Source organism: Rhinolophus ferrumequinum, chromosome 22 (genome assembly GCF_004115265.2).
Source record: "Rhinolophus ferrumequinum isolate MPI-CBG mRhiFer1 chromosome 22, mRhiFer1_v1.p, whole genome shotgun sequence".
Classification (NCBI taxonomy): domain Eukaryota; kingdom Metazoa; phylum Chordata; class Mammalia; order Chiroptera; family Rhinolophidae; genus Rhinolophus; species Rhinolophus ferrumequinum.
The window spans coordinates 571,150-593,330 of NC_046305.1; the positions used below are offsets into that span (position 1 = coordinate 571,150).

The following is a 22,181-nucleotide window of genomic DNA, read 5'->3' on the forward strand; positions in this document are numbered from 1 at the left end:
CGAAGGCCCCGCCCCCTCCGGGGAGGGGCGTGTCCCCTCCAGGTCCTCAACCCCAGCGCGGCGACTCACCACCTCCGAAAGCCCTGTCCCTGGGTGGAGCGCCACAGCCGAGGCGCGCGCGCACGCAAACGTGCCGAACAATGACCTACGCGAGCCAAAAGCCGAGGATGTGACAAGGGCACGCAGGCGGCCTCTGAGGGAGCAACTTAGTGCTGTTTGCTGCTTGTGGTATCAACTCACTTGGCCAAATAGGAGGAAACGGGACGGGTCAGCCACCAAATCCTCCCCCAAACAGGACAGACATCAAATTTCCCGCTCAGCAGCAGAAAAAGCAAATATCATCAAAGGACCAGCTACAAGGAACTCGGGCTCTCGAACACAGAGGACCAGGTCTCCAAGGCCGTGTGCCCCCAATAGTTCGTGTTCTCTATTTAAACTTATGTAAATGAAAGATATTAAAATTTGTTTTGTTGTAAACAAATAGTCTCGCAAGAGGAAATTTGAGTTTTCAGGTAGCTTTGAATTAAATATAGAAATAAATGAAGGCACGATCACTATATTCCTCTTTTTAGGGAGCACACACAGGCACTAGAAGGAACTTTCCGGGAAATCCTTCCGTTGCAACTTCTGCTCACCCTCCTTCCTTTCTGAGAATGTTTTCCCACAAATAATTTGCATTTCCTTTAAAAATAGGTTTCATTCACTCAGTCCCTTTAAAGTCCCTTTAACGGTGTTTAATAAAAGAGAGCTAAAATATGAAAATGGAAAACATCCAGCATAATAGTCTTTTACATTTTCATCTGGACTTCTAAGGGTTTACTTTGGAAAGTCATAAAATTCATGAAACCATGGGCCAACTTTTGGGTCTATGTATGTATTTTTCTGAGGGGGTTAGAATTTTGTCGTGTAATTCCAACTATGAGTAAACAAATTTATGAATTTTAGTGCATGGATAGCTTGTGGAAGAGAGAACAGAGAAACCACGAGCAGAATATTTATACATTTATTTATAATGAAATTATGGTCTAAATATTTACAACATATAGGAAACCAGAGGGTAAGTTTATACAAAGCCAGCCTGCAAAGTATTCAAATGTGCAAAAATGACAGTTCAGTATTTCAAACTACTCCTGGTTCGGCAGACTAGCTCCTTCACTTTCACACATCAATATATTTGATACAAAAAAGTTCTTTTGGCAAAACCGGTAATGCCAAGAAAAAGGAGGGGCAATCTAAGTCACTAAGTCCCCATCCTATAGCGAGCAGTCACATCTCTCTATTTTCGCTGCAATCAGTTCTGAGAGAGACAGACTGCTGTGTTTCATTTCTGTGATGAGTTTCGACCAGCTTCTGATCAAGTAGTTTTCTCTGACCCAGTTGAGCAACAAACACAGCCATGGCTATGACACAAGTGTGCCTGAAGGTGCCAGCTTTGGACCATTCCAATAAAAAGACAACCAGTTCTGAGAGATAGACCGCTGGGTTTCATTTCTGTGATGAGTTCCGACCAGCTTCTGATCAAGCAGTTTTCTCTGACCCAGTTGAGCAATAAACACAGCCATGGCTATGACACAAGTGTGCCTGAAGGTGCCAGCTTTGGACCATTCCAATAAAAAGACACAATGAAAAACATAACTTTGTTTTCCTACCCAGGATCCAGCTAGCTCTGACAGTTTGAAATTAGTAAAACAGCACTTTCCAAAACAGAAGGAATCCAAAAATGAAACGGGGCTAAGGAATTCAGAGACTTAGTACAGAAAGGAAAGGATGGCCTTAAAATCATTTCCCCACTAATAAATAGTAAGGCGTTGTGTGTAACCAGTTATTATCAAAATTGAACAAACAGTAGTAAAATACAAATAAAACTTTCTTTACGACGGAATAAGGGCTACGTGTTTGGAAAAGGCTGGACCAGGTCAATGTATACTGGAATGACCCTGTTGGGAAGCTTTGCTGAACAAGCACATGTCACCAACCGTTAAAAAAAAAAAGCTTCTGAGACAAATCTGTGATCCTAAGTAAATTTGAACAGATGCTATGCCACTGCAGAAAAAGGGATGTTTTTAAAAAGAATGCAACCCCTTTAAGAAAGGGGACACTGCGTCTCTAAGTTCCACGAACGTCCACGATGGTTCCCAGTGCAGGCCCCCGTCTTGGTAAATCAAATGCATGCATTATTGCTAAAGAAGAGTCACCAAGGGTCAAAACTCTGTTCCACTGTTTCCTACGGGGCCATCCAGAATGGCATCTGTTGTTTAGCTCGTGGCTGCGATGAAGGGTACTGATACCCCAAACTCCAGCCCTGTGGAAAACTACTTGCATTTTTATGACCTCCATGTTCCTCTTCCTCGTCCGATGAGTCTGCAGCATAAGCCACCAAACCAAATCCCTTCTCTGTAGTTTTCATCTTCTTGACTGGATAATCTAGAACAGAGGAAAACAATCCCAACCCCATTCCCCACCAAGAAAAAAAAAAAGAAAAAAAAGACAATACCATAAATTCGTTAATAAAAAAAAGATGTTAATTTTAAGTGGTTAGTTGGACACCATTTTGAAGTCACAGGGTCAGTGGTCACCCAAAAACGTTGAAGATCACACGAAAAACAGCATCAGCACCAGCAAATGTGGGTCCACCAGAACCATGTAAGAAAACAGAGAAAGAAAAAAGAAACATAAAAAAAAAAAAAAAAAAAAAGGAAAGAAAAAGAAAAAAGGAAAGTTAGCAAGTGAGTCTCTGGAAGATGATATTTCACCTTTTAAAGAGTTAAAAGAAAAGAAGAAAAGAAAAAAATTTATTTTATCCTATTCATTTTTATTATGACTACAGGCAAAGAACAGCAACCCAAGTGCCCTCACAGGATTCAGAGCTCTGGGGCACTAAGGAGCAGCTGTGTTTGTACAGCCACAGGCTGACCTATTCCCCCACCAACAGAGCTATGACGGGGGGCGTGGCTCAGCTCTCAATACAAAATCTTCACTAAGTCTGTGTCAGATCACCTCCAGGTACTTAGACAACAAGGCAACGAAATATTGAAATGACCTACCAATCATTAGTATTTCGTAGGGTTTTAATGTCACTGATGCTATGTATAAAATACAAGTCGACTGACTCTTTTCTAGACACACGTCGGTTGAAAATAAAAGCCTGTATAACTATATTCTGTCCACATAAATAAAAAAAAGTATTCTCATTAGATCCAAGAGGTTGGACTGGACACGTAAATGAGTCATAGCTGAATAAAAATCAGGTGTGAAAACTAATGGCTGAAGACCAGTCTTAGCCACTTCCTTATTCCCCCCGTTACACCTTACTCACCATGGTTGCCTGTTAAGGTCCCAGACCCATTTCTTTCATCAGACTCTGTTTTTATTCCAGTCACTGGAAAGGCTGGTGGAGGCATCAACTGCCTGTTAAAAGAAAAAGTGAAATACTCTTCAATTTTAAATTCTCCCGTAGACAAGAAGTGGAATAACAATACAGTCCGCAGATAAATTTTCAAGTTCATTTTCACAATTTCAACCCTTTCCACCTGACCCATCCTTCAAGCTATGTTCAAGTTGTACGATTATCAGGCCTTGCCCACATAGCCAGGCCATGCCAGAACCAGAATAACTGTCTCAGGAAGTGAGCTCCCTCTTACGAAGGCTCGTAATAATACAAAACCGGAGAAATCAGGCACTGGCTGGCAGGCTGGGCTCTCAGTCAAGTACCTCCTCCCGTGATATTCTATGCTTCTAAGTAGCAAAAATGGTTCAACCGTGTAACACTTCTGTTACTGCCTACCCTTAATAAGCAAGCATTATTGTGACTTGTTACTGCCCGAATAAGCATTGAATGAGTCAAAGCTGAGCGTGCCTGCATCCAAGACTGTAAAAGTCACATCACTGTCCTTTCCAGTACTGCGCTATTACAGCAAGCAGGAACTTGTTTGATCCAAATGATTTCATCTCAGCTTTGGAACACGGAAGCTCACAGCAATCACCCTTCACACTGACAGTGCGCTCAACGGCGCCCGGCCGTATTCCTGTCGTTACGTCCCACCTGACTTACCTGTCCCTCTCTCGCTCTTTGCCTGAGGAACTTGCCGGCTTCGATCCTGCACCTTCAATCTCATTCTGACTGGAGAAGCCTGTACCTAAATTAGTCATATGAATGGGTCCATGCTATGAGCAGAAAAATACAGTGGCATTAGCAAATCTACAGCTGCTGCATTGACTTTAGCTCCTTAATGTAACTGTCAAGCACCTCCCTTTCTGGTCAACTGCAGTAAGCTACACTGCGCGGCTCTCTGGGATCTGGAGCACAACTACAGGCAAAGAAACAGGACACACTCCTTTTCCCTGGAGGGATGGTCGGGGGCGCTGGGAGTCATCACGCTATGTCTGTCTGTTTTCAACTATCATACTTCACTTCTTTGTATAAACCTAGTTACAAAAACACTTCCAAGTCTGTTTCTGGTAAAACGTAAAGGTGCTTTTTCTGATACAACAAAATTGCACCAAAACTACGTTGTTTTAATACTTTAAAAAACTCTTTAGTGAATGACTGTGTTTATAATGACATATATGCACAGAATCACTACATTTTGGGGGAGGGATAGGATTTGAAAAAAAAAAAAAAGAAAAAATCACCTTTTTTTTAGGGGGAAGGAGTGGGAAGAACAGTACACCGAAAGCCAGGTTTTTACATACAAACCATGTATTGGTAGAATGACAGCTTTCAGTGAGATGTGCAGGGAGGTAAAACTATCAGAGGCTTGCAAGAGTCAGCTGCACGGATCAGCAAGTACAGAATTCTACCGAGCCCCTCCCACAGGCCAGTCAGGAGACGTATCTGGGGGGAGAGCTTCGTATTCTCTAAGCACACTGACCCCCAAAACAAGAGCCACCCAAGAGGCATCACTCTTGCTTTAAATTGACCCCCTAAGGATAAAAATCTGATCTAAAGAACTCCAGAAGGCGGATATGCTAGTACTGGGGGGATAGCTGATACAGAGGTGAACTTCTTTCTTTAAAGGGAAAATATAGTAGGATACGGCTTGGAAAGTAAGACGGGATTGTATTTAACCTGGTATCCCAGAAGTCCCGATTCCCGCTCGTCAGGTAGCTCCTCTGTGAAACGCCTCTTCTGTGCCTGGGGCTGAGTTGGGAGTGGGGGCTGGGGCGGGGGCGGGGGCTGGGGGCCCGCCGGCAAGGCCGTTTTGACGGGAGCAGCAGGAATAAAAGGTCCACTCAGCGGAGTCTGAGACCAAAACAAACCAAGGGGAAAACAAGTGTGAGAAAGCCCAGCGCGGGTCGTCAACAATGATTACGATATGCTGTCATGACCAATATGTCACGACAAATCTTTCATTGTCTGGTTCTTAGCTTCCTTCATGTACAATTCAGTAACAATATTATTATTATTACCTGGCCTGCCCACCTTCGTAGTAGGGAAACATGAAATCGACCATCCCTACAACGCTCGTTGTGCATCTGAGCTAGTAGGAGCCAACAGAACCATGAACAAACGGTAGTACCTGGAGCCACTTACTCAGTTCAGAAGTTACCAAGAAGGACACGCTCTTATTAAAGCCCTTCAATCAATGCGACTAGCTCTTCTGGGTCATACATGCTGCTAACGCTTGTGGCAAAGGCAAGTCCTTGGACCCCTTCCATGGTGAGTTGTTATGTCAAGAGCGAGAGCAACTTACTGTCTAACCTTCTAAGAAGTCGTTCCAAAAAGGAATGAGGGTCATCAAAAGCAAAGATAGTACACATTAAACAAGCACTTCTAAAAGGAAAATATTAATAACAAACAGCTAATATTTACTGACTGATCGTATCACCTTCCTTGATCCTTGCAATCCTCTGAGATATTAATTAGCATTATGCCCATTAAATAGAAGGAAAACTAACACCCGGAATGGTGACGGTACATCCCAGGTCACGCAGCTCACAATAGCGAAGCATGACGGATGCTGCCAGCCTATCTCTACAGCCAACCCTTAATCACTCTGCTCTACTGCTTTCTACTTACAAAGAATGAGGCTCAAAGCTGGAGAACCATGGCTCCGCCTCCCTATGAAAGGTAAAATGACGACCGGGGACCACACACAGTGTTTAGTTCAGAACCCCTTCTTGTCTCGCCCTGTACAGCCCCGTTCAGCGCTCACAGCCCACAGGAAGGCGGCTGGGCCATGGTTCGAGGCTGCCGTTTGCTCTGGCATGGGTACACTATGAGAGACCCACAGAGAAGGGCCTGCCATAAATCCATTACCATGCCATCTCATGGGTCTCTCCCCGGTCTGAGGAGGATGGTACACAACCTGCCTAGAGGAGCAGCTGCCTACTCTTTCCCTAAAATTCTGGTTTCTTACGGTTTGAGAAATATGTACCCGCATTTAGAATGCTTAAGTTTGGCGAGTTCACATATCTCTTGGCATAGGAACACCTGTATGTGGTACAATATCTCTTCCTCTGATCAGTAATCCCGTGCCAATCACTAAGGGGAGGACAGGAAGGCCACGCCCGGGCAAACGAGGGCCCACGCTATGACACACCACCATCCTGACCTGCCACCTATTTCTGTCGGCCAAGTGTGATGTGCACACGGCCATGCTCTTTCGTCTGGTACTGTCTGCAGCCGCTTCTGGGCCACAGCAGCTGAGTGGCGGGAGTTATGACCCCCGAGCAGCCCACAAAGCCGAAAAATGTACCATCGGGCCGTTCGTAGAATGCCTGCACAACTGTAAGGGGCAAGACTCGGGAAAGTAACTGTAAACTTCGGGGTGAATACACACTACTGCCAAGTACTCAGAAGTCTGGTGCTGGTAACACGGCGAAGACAAGAGGCAAACGGCACCTCATGTCACGCACGAGTCCCAGTCTCACCACCACCCTCCCGCCCCTTGCCTGGCCCGGTTTCTCCTGCCCAGTGGCACCACGTTTCGTACCCTTGCATCCTACCTGTGCAGTGCTAGCTGGAGGCTGCACTTGTGCTATCGGGTATTGTGTTGGCACAGGTGGGACTCCAGTAGGTAATGCTGGCAAGACTCCAGGTGCCAATGAAACAGCTGGCGGCACCATGCCAGGTGCTCCGTAGGGAGGCTGAACCGGCTGCTGAGGAGGGGGAATAACAGGGTAACCAGACTGATAGCCATTGGATGGATAATATGGTGGCTGAGGAGGGACATTACTTATAGCAGAGGGTTGTGTATAGCCTGAGGGGGAAGAAAAAAAGTGTTTAATCAGCTGCAGCAGAAGGAGACATTTTAGCCGAATATTAAACTTAATCTCTAGGGAAGAAAAACACTGAGGCTCAAATGGCTTTCCAAATCACCCTAAGGTGAAGGGAACGTCATTGGTGCCCAGGCAGTTAGTTTAGCCTCAGGTATCATTATTTTATTCGTAAGTATCGCTAGCAAAATATTTTTTGGTGAAACACTTCAAGACACACACACCTGGTAAAGGCACAGCAGTATTAATCTGATTCACAAATCTAGAGTATTCGGCATGAACCTGAAAAAGAAGCAAAAACAAATGAATGCGGGGCAGTCTTATTACTGAGTATTTCTAAGAGATCTGACATACAGTTCTGGGACCAAACAGTCAGGAATTCAAATATTCCCACCGATGTTCCAGTCAAATTTAGATTTCCTTATTCTCTCATGTACGGAATGATCTATGCCCGAGGAGCTCATGGTTTAATAAAAGTCCAGCACTTTCCCACTCGTTCCTCATTGTAAGCGTCTTAGAAACTCGGTAACTTCAAGCAGCAACAAAGACCGGGAGCAGTCAGGGAAGAGATCTGGGACGAGGGCAGCTAAATCGGGTTCCGTCACAAAAGCAAGGAAACAGCACATCCCCAAAGGGCATCCTTAAATCGGAACGAACACAGGGTTGAACCCCCAAACCCAATCTCCTTTAGGTGCTGGCCAGACAGTCCTAGTTTAACTTTTACTTGTTTGTTTTTAAAATAATCAAGCAATGATCCCAGAGACATTGCTAACTGCTTTTGAACTGTTATAGCTCTATAGTTACTGTGGGTAAAGCTGGTATTGAAAAGTATCTGGAGTACTTAGCCTAAGTGACCCGAGCAGGGATAAGGGGTGGTTTCAATAACCGACCTCACTGAGACTCTGAGATACTAACGTACTACCGGTTTCAAAATTCCACACTGAAATAGCTCCCGAAGAAGAAATGTAGACCAACTGTGCCCCTGGGTAGGGAACTTTGACTTCCTTATAGAGAATGGTAGTTGCCAGAATGGTAGAGTGGTTTGAATAATATCCCCCAAATTCATGTCTGCCTGGAACCTCAGATTATGAGCTTATTAGGTCGTTCAGATGAGGCCGTACTGGACGAGAAGGGCCCTGAATCCAATGACTGCTGGCCTTAGGAGAGACAGATACGGGGGAAGGCCGGGTGACAATGGAGGCAGAGCCTGGAGTCGCACCGACATGAGACAGCTTGCCAAGGAACGCAAGCAAACACATGAAGCTGGGGGGGGCGGGGGGGCTGGCACAGATTCGCCCGCACGGCCCTGGAAGGAACCAACCCTGCCCACACCTTGATTTTGGACTTCTGGCTTCCTGAGGTATGAGGGGAATACATTCTGTCGTGTTAAGTCACCCAGTTTGTGGTAGTTTTGCGTGGCAGCCTAGGAAACTAATATAGGTGGGAAACATAGCTAAGACACAGTCCACAAAGGCAGGAGCTGTGCCAAATGAGCACCAGACAAATGTTACTTACTGTTTGCAAGAGATTCTCACAGAGCTTCTTGGCAGCTGCCAGGCCTTCTGGTTTGGGGTGACTGCAAAGTAAGAACCAAGATTCAAAGGGGGAAAAATACAGGATACAGGATTCTGCTTTCACTTTGTGTGCTGCTTTATGAATTTAATACATTCAACGTAGCACAAATCTAAGCTTCTGAAAACCACAAAAAAGGATCACAAAATAGTGTCACGAGCCCTTTAGGATGTAACTTGGATTGTGGCCACCAATATTTTATTGGTCTTTCTCTGAGTGACGGTACTTCTTGATATAAAGATACGTTAAAATACTGCCACAGATTTAAATGTAAGTCATCAGAGGCTCATCCCAGCTCCCCTTAGGACGACTGGACTTGAATAAAACCCAAGGACTTGAAAACCAAAAAGTTCATCTTTTTAACCTAATTCAGGAAGCTTTTCAACTAATCATGAAATGATTCCTCCCACTGTTTACCTAAGTCCCTCACGTTACTTACGAAGCCCAATTTTCTTACTCCCAATCATTCCTGCCTATACTGGTAACTGACAAGGACCCAGCCCGGCGTACCTGATGTAAATATACATAGGTTCGAAAGCTTCGCGGCCGGATGCCGGCTCAATGCAGCCCGAACCCTTGCCTCGCAGGAAGACTTTGGCACCCGTTTCAATCTGAATGTGCTGCAAGTAGGAGCAGCCTGGACCTTCCACCTTCTCCTTGACATTAAAAGTGGGCACGGCATGTTCTAGACCCACGAATAATTTATCTTGAACATAGTGCATCTGTAAAGAGCAGAGTACCCAGTTTAAACAGAGAATACATAATTAAACAGAACCTTGAAAAACTATTATGCAAAATATTTTAACCCTCCAGATACTTTACATCACTTCTAGAATAAGGCCCCCCTATCGTTTCTACCAAGAGCCCAGGAAAATAGTTTAAATAAGAACTACACAGTCCGCACCCCTGCCTACAACACTAACACCTTACTCGGTTCAGCAAAATCTACTTAAGAACCGAAAACCCCAAATCCAGTCCTGAGTAGGCATGGCCACGCCCCCTCGGCGGAAGGCCCCGTCAATTAAGAAATCAGGGCAGACAGCCTGCGGTAAAGCGAGCAGAATGTTGGGTGGTACAGTCAGCCCTCTGAGCTCTCCAGGGAGGGCTGCTCTCTGCAACCCGTTTTTCTAGGAGGATGGTATCGGCAGAGTCTTACTTCATCAGACTCAGCCTTCTTAGTCCTCCAGGGGCCATCAAGTTTACAAACAGAAATTCAAACCACTGACTTCAAATGTACCATATGCACACTCTTTGTTTGATCTGTCAAGTCCCTTTCTGGAATATTTCAGTAGCAAGAGATGTGTGCTCAGGTGTTCGTTACATCTTGGAAACCTCAGTGGTCCATTAATAGCACGTCAATAATAGGTGTTGTCAGATTTTCTTTCTTCACGCTTTCTGTATTAATTGGCATGTGTCATTTCTATAGAAATGACAAAGCTGTTAATGATCCTTCCACAAAACATACCCCTGACTGGAAGGGTGGCTTCTGGCTAACAGCTGGAGACAGCTGCACGATGGGCGCTGGCTGGTGATACACAGTGACGGTCGCACCATTGAAAGTCGGGCTCGTCCCTGTGGCAGCTTTCACCACCCCATTGGTGATGATTTCTTTGATTCGGTTTACAGCTCCTAGGGAAAAACACCGAGAATAAGATACTGTACCAGAAGACTGAAAGAGCTGGCTAGTACCCGATGAGAAACACAGGCCAACACTCAATTACTAAGTATTAATCCACTTTATAGGTGACTCAAGTATTTGGCTCCCAACTTCTCCACACCCCCGTGTACTCATGAGTAGTTCATAAACAGCCCCCAGGGACCGTCTACCAGCCTATTACACACAGCCCTGTGCTCTGCCCTGCACACAAAGCGATGTGAGCCAAAAGTATTACTTACTGTCCACTAATTCCCGTGTCTGGCCCTGAACATGAAGATATAATGGACGATCCCTAGAAAGAGAAATAGAAGATGACGGATGGTCCCAATCTGGTTACAAGGGGCGCCAAATGGGTCACCACAACTAATTTGTAATGTGCCGTTTCCAAGTCATCGAAAGGGACTGGTGCTAATGTCTGAGAACATGGTTTATAAGCGGGAGGATGAATCAACTTTTCTGGTTGCTTCAAGTTAACTGGCTCACACAGGGATCAAATCTGTTCTTAGGGGCTCGGGAGGACTGGCATCCAGTGACGCCACGTAGGCCAGTGTTTAAGAACAAGTCCTTTTTGTGCTGCCTACCAGGTTATGGACAAATGAGCTCCGGGCTGCCCCAGTTAATGGGGAGGGAGTGACGGCACACACACATTTCTCCACAGGCCCACACCCACCGAGGAGACACCTTAGTTTAGAAATGTAACAGCAGCTTAGAGCCAGGTTTGAATTACAATGCAGGAAGTGATCCGTGGCCATACAATTAATAAAAGCTGTAGATAAAAGACAACTGTTTAAAAACAAAACAGTTTGAAACAGTAACCAGCACATATACATTTTTGGTTTCAGGAGGCAATTTTGCCTCCTAATTATATTTAGTGTAAGCCAAGGTTTAAAATGTTGTCTTGTTGAGTACCTGCCCTCAAAAATTGAATAATGGAGGGGATGAAACTAAACTGAGATGAAATCTTTACATGGATAACCTACAACCTACAATCAGAGAGACTTCAGGGGTCTGATAAAAGAACTTTTTTTTTTAAAGGGAAATTACAACAAAACATGAGCTCCTCTGTTGGGGGAAGTATTTATTTCCATAGGAAGAAAGTTTAGAAGTCTATACATCAAAGGTTAATTGTCTCCTTTGATACTTCTGTATAATTTGTTTCCATCAATACAAACATTAACTGTGAAATAAAAAACCCAAGAGCAACAGGGAAGAAAATAACGGCAATGCTTCTGCCACCTGTTGGAGATGTCCCAAATAATGCGATAAAGCATACGCACACGCACACACACACACACCTATAACCAAACAGCTGCCATATAAGCTGCTAATCAAACATTTACACACACTCCCGAAGAATGAAAACTATGAAGCCAATGTGAGCCGTATGTCCCGCCCTCCCCAAAGCACAGGAGAAGCACACACACCCTGGTCCCACTTTGGTCTTCTCCTCCGTGGTCATGAATCTCCCTCGGGTTGACACTGCAGCCCCACTGAGTCGGCTGATCTAAAAAGGAAACGTTCCATTAAAAAGAGAATGCGGCAACTGACCGATTTCAATGACAGGTAGCAGGACAGAGTATCCCCACCCATTCACTCCCACCAACAAGGCAGGAATGAGTCCTCGCCACTACCTGAAACTCCCGTTCCCCTGTTCCCTACTCAGGCCACCCCAGGGAATTCACCCGTTTCTTCACCTTCACTAAGAAGTCTGTGCAGTTAAATTACACCCAGCCTTGCCTTTGGAGACTCTGACCCAAGTCCACAAACAAGTGCCTGCCTCCTGTCTGTCTGTATTTGGAAGTCTTGTTTTCCTGAAACCACAGCCCTGCCCCCCAGCTTCCCCAGAGGCCCAACAGCTCCACACCTCGTCTTGAGTCTGTCCTCGAGTCAGCAAGTTCCTGCATGTGAGAGGCACGTCATTGATCTCCACTTCTGCCACCACCAGATCATCTTTGCTTTTACTGCTAGTGAGGCCTTTGCCAGGGGCCTGAAGCTACCAAGAGGGAAATCGGGTTAAAAAGTGCATAAGACGAAACAGGACCTTCCCACTGCCCAGTGTCCAGCCACCCCTTCCCAAGGCCCGCCACCTCCTTACCTTTCCCTTTACCAGCCTGCAAACACCCTTGGAAACACTCCTTGGGCATTCTTCGTAAATAAACTAACAAGCAAACAAAACCTCACCAAAATGACGCCAAGTTCAGTCAATTTACTTGAAGGTCGTCAGACTTCTCTACGACCTTGGTCATGGCTGCATTTTTATGACCACATCATTACAGAAGTCTATGGACTAGAAACTGCAAACTCCAAAAGGAAAGTTGCTTTACAGCTCAACTGGCTGGCTGTGCGGGTAGTAAATACACGGTCGAGTCCAAAGCACAACTCACAAGTCACGTGTGTGCCAACGCTATAGTCACAACATATCAAATTCAACTAATGCCATTCTTGCAATATCTCAAAAACTTTTCAATGGTATCTAATTAACATTCCACCCCATTACACAGCTTATCTCAATGAAGGCTGCTGGCCACCTTTAAAGATTATCAGTGTCGTCCAACAGAACCTTCTGTGGTAACGTAAGTGTTCTCTGGCAGTCCAGTATGGCTGCCACTGGACTGTCACAGTCACATGTCCATTGAGCACTTGAAATGTGGCTAATGTGACCAAAAAGCTACATTTTTCATTTTATTTTTAATTCAAATTTTGATCTGCATAGCCACATGTGGCTAGTAACTACTGGACTGGACCGCACAGGTATATTACCAATCCCATTTCAGATGAGGAAACCTAGGCACATCTGTCAGAGCTACCCAACCAGGAACAGGAGATTATGGGTTTGAAACCTAGGTGTTCTGATTCTAAATCCAGTGCTTATGCGCCCTGCTGCCTCCTCCTGAGTTCATTTACCATTTCAAAGATTACTTTTTAGAGAAAAATGAGTCTAAACGATTAAAATCAGTATTAAGAATTTTAATATTCAAGGAGCAGTCCATCTTCGTCAGTGTCCTTTTATTATTTCCTTGTAGAGCTTAGAAATGGAAAGTTGACTCACAGTGTTTGCAAACCATAAAAATACAATGAGTAATCAACTTCCAATTCACTACACATTTGCACCGATTCTGCACAATTTGAGTATTTCATCATCCAGACAGGTTATGGCCTACTGATAAAACATCCGGCTGTTACCTACTGATAAACTGGAAAGCTAACAAAGAATTTCATTTTCCATTTTCCCCCGGCGTTACTTAGGCATAATTAAAAAATGAAAATTGAATATTTAAGATGTCCAACTTGATGTATGGCTATACGTATACATCGAAATAATCACCACAAACATGCTAATAAACATATCCATCACCTCACATGAATTGCATTTTCAAATACAGAACTCATCTCTTCACAGGTACCAAGGAAGGCAAATTTTAAGCCAAAAGAATATTTTTTTCAAATTATAAATACAATGGGATGGGCTGCTTTGGAAGACACCGAATTCTACAACTCTACAGAGGCTTTCCAGCAAAAGCTAAACACCCAATTTTCCTACGTGCGTCTGAAGTAGACATACCACTTACAGGACTCGGACAAGTCACTTTCCATTCATGAGCCTGATTCTTCTTTGTAAACTGGTGACAATCATCCATTCCATAGAATTGTTGTAGGGATTTTTTTAAGTGCAAAGTATGCATTCTAGTAACACAGAGAGCCACTATACTCATTGTCCTGTAGGAAGATTCCTGCATTCGATGGCAAAGTACATTAAAGGCTTCAAAGTTCAGATCCATCCTGGTTGTAAGATTCTAATTAGATCAGGAGTTTTAGAAAATGACCAAATAATTTCCTCAATTGTGTGAAAACAAAACCACCCACATACGAATGAGTCATTTATTTCATGTTTAATGGCACCTCAGTTACGCAGTCATTATTACAAAGTGGGGTCTACAGATAGATTCTTATTAGAGACATTTTAAACCTCACTTACTTGACCTGAACCTCTCTTTCGACTTTAGGGAAAACGCACATGTATCAGAAAAAAATATTACATCATGGCTTTACACAATCAGGTAAGTAGAACGGAAGCTGAACTAAGCAAACATAGAGAAAACAAGCTATTTGGTCCACAAGTGCCAGCAGCCCGGTCACAACCGCCTCGTAAAAACAAACGACAAAATATCACGTGACACATTCCAAGCCTAAGTGATCTTTCAAGTCCTGTAGCCGTTTTCTCCATTAACACAAACGCCTGTGAGATTCCAGGGTCACGACATAAACCGTACTAAAATCGCAACTAGCAGCGTCCCTTCACCTTCGCGTACCTTCTCGGCAGCGTTCGGAGCTGGTTTCAGCTTCCCTTTGGCCATGAGCATGGCATTGATCTTGGCGGCTACAGCAGCAGCAGCATCCAAGGCTCCCGACGGAGCAGCTGTGGAGCCCCCGGGGCTTCCCCCACTGCTGGGAACCTCCCCACCTGGGGCCGCCGGGGGCAGGAAGAGCAGCGGGGCTGGAGCTGGTTGGTCCCATTTGCTGCGACGCCTGCAGTGAGGGCAAGGAAAATGATAGGCCTCAAAGCCTTTATTTATATTACTACTCTCCTCCAAGCCTTAGCGCCCCCTCTTCCGTCTGTCATGTTCCCTTCACACCTTCGACTCTCCTACTGGGGCTTAAAATTACCATCTTAAACAGACAATTCCTGCAACGTTGCTCTAAATCCTCACTGCTTTCAACCCTTATTCAGAATCGACTTCCTTTCTATTCCGTCATCCCTATCAAAAGACTGGCCTCTTCCCGCGTGCCCTCGTCTTCGCCTTCCCCGTGGCTCGTCCTTCCAAAGCCCCTGCTTTCCTCCTCCCTCCGATCCCCGCCGGCCTTTCTCAGGGGCCCCAGGCCTGCTCACCATCCTCCCCAACAGTCCGGCCCTCCACCACGTACACTGCCCACTGCAGCGCCCTCCGCCCACACGCAGCTCCCACGGCCCATCCGCCTGTCCTGTGCCCCATGCTCGCCGAGATGCCCTCGCCCGCATAGCTTTACCCGCCGGCTCCGGGATGCGTCGCGCTCCCCGCGGACATGGCGACCGGCTCTGCTCAACCACCCGCCAACTACCCCACTACCACCTTCCCGTCACTTCCGCCCCCAACGCCCTCACGCACAGTCTCTTCCGGTCGTGAGGCAAAGCAGTTCCGGTCAAAACGTCGATTCCGATTGGCCTCTCGCTGATTTCGAGGCGTCCGGCGTTGTCGGAGACAGGTAGGGTGTGACCTTCCTGCTCGCGCCTTGCCCCTGAGAAAGATGGCTACACTGACCTCCGCTTAAGGCGGAATTGGGGCGGGCGGGGGGCGTCCATCTTTGTTGTGGGCACGTTGGTAACCGACAAGACAACACGCATGAGTCAGGGAATTAACCAGGTTTCTCCCCACGCTCAGCTTTCCTCGCGTGGAATCCCAACCTCTGGCCGGGGAGAGAGGTTTCTCGCGACCTTTGCCCACTTCCCGTTTCAGTTACCTATTTAGGAAAAGAAAAATGATTCGTCCCAAAGGTCATTTGAAGAATTTCTGTGTTTTGTGGTTTTTCTCTTTCTGTGCGCCAGTTTTAAGAGGAGGCCATCTATAAAAACGTAAAGATGAATAAGTTACAGGTCCTGCCTTTCTGGGAGTCATAATGTGGCGGGGTAGACACGCAGGCAAATACCTTAGTAATAAGGTTGTATAATAAGCCATGGTGAAGAAGACAAAAGGCTCAACTTGATGGGGCTTAGACGCAGGTGCTTGAAAGAAACGGAAGCTGAACATCTGGGTGAGGAGGGCTGGAGAAGTGATCCCGCATAGGTTATGAACACCTGTTCCGGGATCTAGGTACTTAGAGTTAACCTGGCTGCACTGTGGGGGCCAGGTCACGAAACGCCCGGAATGCCGGCTGAGAAATTCTAGTTGATTATGGAAGCCAAGAGATTTCCAGCATTTGGGGTTTCTTGGAGCTGCAAGGAGTCTCTAGATCGAATGAGTGAAATACAATGCTGTTTTTTCAAATAAGTCTACATTCTGATAGGATGCATCGAATTCAAATTCATCTAAAAGTCAAATTGATAGTGTGTTCCCTTTAGCATTTAGTAAGTGTCCCCTCCATACAAACAACATCTTTATTATATAGGTAATTTTATATATGTACATAATATATATGTATACACACACACTCGTGTGATATAACATTTCTGCATTCTTTTCTGTTGCATTGATCTATTGCTTTGTTCTATGTATATTTTAATGCCTGTTAGGGCAAGCTGATTCTCATTCTTCTACATTTCCTACATACAGGTGTATTTTTCCAAGTGAAATTTATTTATTTAATTTTTAAATGAATATATAAATTCCAGGCAGGTGTACATTATAATTTGGTATCTGTGTACTCTATTATAGTGTGTTCACCACCAAAAGTCTAGTTTCCTTCCATTACCATATATTTGACCCCTTTATCCAATTCGCCCTGCTCTTACCCCCCAAATGAATTTTAGATTAAACAACATTGTTTTCCCTTTGCCTTGTTTCCCCAAAACACAGTGCAATTGGATTCTGATTGTAATTACATTGTGTTTATTTTTTTCCTTTTTGAGAAAAATTGAGATCTAATTCGCATACCATAAAATTTACCCTTTTTAAAAAGGGTACTTAAGAGTACAATTCAGTGGTTTTTAGTGTATTCACAAATTGTGCAGCCATCAACATTATCTAATTCCACATCAATTTCATCACCCCAAAAGCAACCCTATACTCATTACTAGTTACTTCCCATTTTCCTCTCCCGCCAGCCACCGTCAACCACTAATCTACTTTCTGTCTTTATGGATTTGCATATTCTGGGCATTTCTTATAAATGATATCATAGAATATGTGACCTTTTGAGTCTGGCTTCTTTCATTTAGCTTAATGTTTTCAAAGTTCATCCATGTTCTAGCATGTATCAGAACTTCGTTCCTTTTTATGGCTGAATAATATTCCATCGTGTGGATATTATTGGTAACTAAGAGTGGGTTTGCAAATCACAGACCCTTAGTGGAACTGTGGAACTGGCTGGCATGGATTAACCCATTGCTGACTGAGAAGTCAGCAGTGACAAACCAGTAGACAGGGTACAGCTCAGGGGACTGTTAGCAAAATGGGAGGATAGCAGTGCATTGATTATTTAGAGCGTTAAGAAAAGCACAGTCCCCAAAGAGACCCACAGTCCTCAAAGAGACCCAGGTTTCTCTGATGAAGAGGCATAGGGGGGAAAGTGCACTTAGGCAATCTTGTTAGAGAAAACCCTTTCTCTTTGTAGTCTGAAACTACTTAAGGCCAGGTGAAGAAACATCAATCATTTCCTTGTCAAATTTTAGGCCATACCAAATTGTTTGCCATACTACATTTTTATGACTAAAGTTAATGCATTGATTGGCCATGATTAGGTTCTTGACAATTGGAACGTGGAACTCTGGGAGAGCCAGAAGAGAGGCAGAAACCCCTAACATCTGGACTGCTCAAAAATACTTTTCCTTAAAAAAAAAAAAAAAATACTTCTCCTGATTTTTCATAGGGTTATAATGAGTGGACCTGGAGTTGATATGTAAACTATGACAGTCCCAAGTGTCGTTTCTCATCAGGGGCCTAAGGACAAAGCCAGTAGGAGAAGAGCAGTGGAGATCCAGGCTTGGGTTCCTTCCAGGCCACAAATTGTTCTAGAGAAATAACTATCAGGAAAAGGCCATGGCTGTAAAAACAATGGCATCAAAAAGCACCATTTGGCACCTGTTATAGTAACTGTAAAAAGTTTTGCAGTATCGTACATCAGATGTCTGGGTACTTGTTTTCTAAAAGGTGTAAGGTGTCAAAGGATCGTACCTGGAGCCAACTCCAATAGAACTGGAAAAGAATGGATATCGCTTAGAGATTGTAGAGTGAGTAAAGAGGCCCCATTACATTTCTTCTGAATGCAATAGTTAGGCTGAGGGGATGGGTATATTCACGGTTGTTTACAAAACTGGATCACGTTTGTGGAGGAGGAATCTTTAGAAATGTACATATAAGAAGGGGGCGTGTGCAAGGGGACAGAGAAATGTGCCAGCCATTTCATTGGCTGTCAGCACGTAGCCCCTTCTGCAGAGCTTACCCCTCCCACAGTCTCCAGAAATACAGTCCTGCATATTTCATGACTTGGTGGCCACAGCTGATTAAACCAACGGTACATACTTGCCCAAGGACTGAAAAGCTAAAATTAAACACTTCCTCCTTTGTACCTGCTCTGAACTCTCTATTAAGTCTTTAGCACAGCACCTTTCACACTGGATCATTACACCCAGATGGTTCACAAAATTTTCAACCTGCTTTTCCTCCTGTATGTTCTAAGGCAGGTGGGGTACGGCCATGCATCTATCCAGCCATCCATCCATGTAACCTCCACACACTTAGTTCCCCGAGCCTATAAACTGATAGTCATGCTTAATTCCTCCTTCTCCTTAATCACTTTATATCCCTAGTCACTTGATTATCCACATTCCTTCCCTAAATATTATCCTAAATATTATATTCCTAAATATTATCCACATTCCTTCCCTCCTCTACGTCCTAACTATTCTAGCTGCTGTTTACAAAAACCTCCTATGTGGTATTCCTCCTGCAAATCTCAGCCTCCTCGAATGGTCCTTTACATTGTCAACAGATAGATAATTCTAAAAAATAAATCTGATTCTGTCACTGCTTAGATTAAAAGCTTTTGGGGGTGGCCGGTTAGCTCAGTTGATTGGAGCGTGGTGCTGGTAGCACCAGGGTTGCCGGTTCGATCCCCACGTGGGCCACTATGGGCTGGGCCCTTCTTTGAAAAAATAAAATAATAATAAAAAAAGCTTTTCATGGATTCTCATCCTATAGGATAAAATTGAAGCTTCTTTGCCCAGCCCAAGATCCTTCGTGAGCTTGTGACTGCCTCCCCACCACCGTCTTTTCTCCTCTTCCCCATACACACACTACGGTGCCAGCCAGCCGAAACACGTGCATCTCCCAGATTCTGCATGCGGTTCTGTCCCCAGGTGGTAGTACTGCTCCCGTCACCTGAAATGCCCTTTTCCCGGACAAAAAAAAAAATCTACCGATGTTTCACAGCTCAATTCAAAAATCATCTCTATCAGGTAAAATGGAACACTTGCTGCTTTGTACCCCCTCTGAACTATGAAGTCTTTAGCACAGCACCTTTCCGACACATTTACAAGGATTGTCTCTATTGCGGTTGCCTTTCCTGAGTGAGCTCTCTGAGGGTACTTTGGCCTTTGTCGTGCCCCAGCCCTGCACCGTGCCTGGCACTTACCAGAAACCCGGGAAATGCCTTTTGGGTGAAGGTACGGAAACCCAAGCTCATCAGGGACACGGAAAAGGACCTCTAGGCATCAGCGACGCCTCCTCTGAGGCTGGAGACGGTAAGCCGTCGGGGTGGATAATCAGTGATGAGGGCGGCCCATCATTAGAAGTCCTTTCCACGTCAGCTTGACACGGTAATCTACCACCGCAGGTCCTCGCACCCTGACATAGAAAATCGGGCTGGTGATGTACATGAACCTGACGATGGCAAAGCCGTTTTTGTTGACTCCGGCTCCTCATCTCCCAGCAGCTGTGAATGAAGACCATCTAGAGAGGAGCTGTCTCCGTTCCTGTGTCCACTTCCTGTTTCCCTAGGAGCTTCCCAAGGGCAGGGACTGGCGCGTCTGACACTCGGGAAGGGGGAGGAGATTATCCTGAAATGTTTTGTGACAGAGTGGAAAGAGCCAGGTACTAGGAGTCAGGGAACTTTCATCTCGAATCCTGACTCTGCCACCACATCCGTAGTGACCTGGGGCCAGTCACTTCCACTCCCTATAAAACGGTAACTTGAACGAGATGATCTTAAAGGTCCCATCCATCTCAACAAGTGTGTTACATTTTATGAGGCAACGGACCATATTTTATGTGTTTTTGTCTCTCCAGCATCTGGCACAGAGCCTAGCACATGGTAAGGAGTTGGGAAATGCTGTGAAGAATGAGGGAGGGAGGGAAAGAAGAAAGAAGGAAAGAGAAAGACTAGGAAATAGAAATCATGGGCCCAAAGTGAAGTTCTCAGATGTGGCCAGCTGGTGGCATTACCTCTCTACATAACCTCAAGCGGGTGTTCACAGCCTCAGACCAAGGGAAAGGACTGATTAGAAATGAATAAAGGTAAAAAAAGAAATGACCAGAGGACCAGATATTTCCAATGGATAGCAGAAGCCTGGAATTCTGACCCAGCTCCTTTTCTCTGAGCTAAGAGAAAATCAGTGCTGCACTGAGCAGACATGTTCGTGCCAGGTGGGTAAGGTGACACTGGATGGGTGGGAGAGGAAACACGGCCAGTCCATGAGGCCGGGAGGTAGCCCCTGGGACTCACCTGGACTTGGGCTGGGCACCCCCTCCTGCCTTCCCCCCACACCCATTCCTTGCTGAAAACCCCAAACATCCTGCACCCTGTCTGAGCCTGCCTCTGGGTCTCTTCTGCAGGCTTCATCCAACACACTGCTGACTCCTGGTCCCGAAGGGCCCCTCCCCACCCCCAGCACTCCAAGGGAGCTGAACATCAAACATCTTGATTTGCTGGCAGAGGGCAAGAAGGTGCTGACTATTTCAGAATCCTTGAGAAAGCCTCACTCTTCTCACACGGCCCTCCTCCTCTTTTCCCCATCACAGCAAATTCTGCACGGGGGAGGGTTGCGGGCACAAAATGGGAGGGCCCAATGAGGCATTTTTTCCAGTTAGGACTGAGGTCATGGGGAGACAGGATGGGGCGTGGTGAGGGCATATCTGGGATCCAGAGCTCTGAAATGCGGTTGGGGATGGGAGAAGGGGGGGAACCCCTGACCTCTGACTCCATAGACTAGAGCAGCAAAGGGTGAAAGACAGTGGAGTGACAGGTTAGCCTCAGGAGCAGGAAGAGGACTGAGGGCATTCCCAGGTTCCCTCAGGTCCTCACAGGCCAGTTCCCAGCAGGGAGGGAGCAGGAAGCTGTCACTTCCTCTCCCCTTTCCCTCCCTGCCCGTCGCCTCAAGGTCACTTGTTGCTGCAATGAATTCCAACCTGTGTTTTAGTTGGCACTGGTCCCTGGGCTTGGTGATAACCGCTCAGTACCCTGCTCTCTTCTGCCATAAACACCCCAAACTTTTCCTTTGAAATAATCATCAGTAATGCAAATAGCAACGTACAAAGTACTTTTGCACATGTATCATCGAATTTTATCACAACAGTCTAGTGAAGCAGATACTTTTATCTGAAAATTTTAAGCACGAAACAGGTTCAGAGGAGTGAAGTAATTCACCCAAAGTCACACAGCAAGTGAGTAGCACATATGGGACTCCAGAAGCTCTGCTCATTCTCTCTGACATTCATTCCCTGCCTTATGCCCCCTCCCGGGGAGGGGGGGCTCCTTCCCCCAGGCCCTAAGAGAAGGGGGATGCAGTTTGGTTCCTGTCATCCCTGAGACAGGATCTCTCTGGCCTCTCCCTGGAGCAGAGGCTTGGGGCTGCTCTTCATAGTGGGGTAATTGCCCCTTTACTCCTCTGCCCCAGAGCCCTACACACACACACACACACACACACACACACCAGCTTGGGTCCTACCTCACCCTGCCCCACCCACCAGCCATCACCAAGACGAATGGGGAAGGGCAGATGTCCCATCCACACCCCGCCCATGCAGGTGTGGGTGTGGGCCGGGGC

General features: G+C 45.6%; 1 protein-coding gene and 2 non-coding genes across 5 annotated transcripts; all 3 read right to left on the reverse strand.

Moving 5' to 3' along the window:
- Positions 1-1,000: 1,000 nt before the first annotated feature.
- KHDC4 (KH domain containing 4, pre-mRNA splicing factor) lies at positions 1,001-15,572 on the reverse strand. Of its 3 annotated transcripts, none has more exons than XM_033092191.1 (14): positions 15,473-15,572; positions 14,758-14,974; positions 12,312-12,440; positions 11,872-11,951; positions 10,687-10,739; positions 10,256-10,419; positions 9,301-9,512; positions 8,734-8,794; positions 7,443-7,500; positions 6,949-7,202; positions 5,069-5,242; positions 4,052-4,164; positions 3,317-3,408; positions 1,001-2,424 (listed from the first exon to the last, which is right to left on the reverse strand). In XM_033092191.1, exons 1-14 carry the CDS (start codon positions 15,508-15,510, stop codon positions 2,225-2,227), a joined length of 1,845 nt encoding a protein of 614 aa, XP_032948082.1. In that variant the 5' UTR covers positions 15,511-15,572; the 3' UTR covers positions 1,001-2,224. The 3 variants fall into 3 exon arrangements, 2 of the variants coding, with proteins under 2 accessions (XP_032948082.1, XP_032948083.1); XR_004421503.1 differs by having other exon boundaries at positions 2,368-2,424; positions 4,052-4,136; XM_033092192.1 differs by lacking the exons at positions 1,001-2,424; positions 3,317-3,408; positions 4,052-4,164 and having other exon boundaries at positions 5,102-5,242; positions 6,949-7,101.
- On the reverse strand, positions 6,129-6,264 carry LOC117015510 (small nucleolar RNA SNORA42/SNORA80 family). The gene has a single exon (XR_004421742.1). It is a non-coding gene; the product is annotated as a small nucleolar RNA SNORA42/SNORA80 family (small nucleolar RNA).
- LOC117015512 (small Cajal body-specific RNA 4) lies at positions 9,851-9,978 on the reverse strand. The gene has a single exon (XR_004421744.1). It is a non-coding gene; the product is annotated as a small Cajal body-specific RNA 4 (non-coding RNA).
- Positions 15,573-22,181: the final 6,609 nt, after the last annotated feature.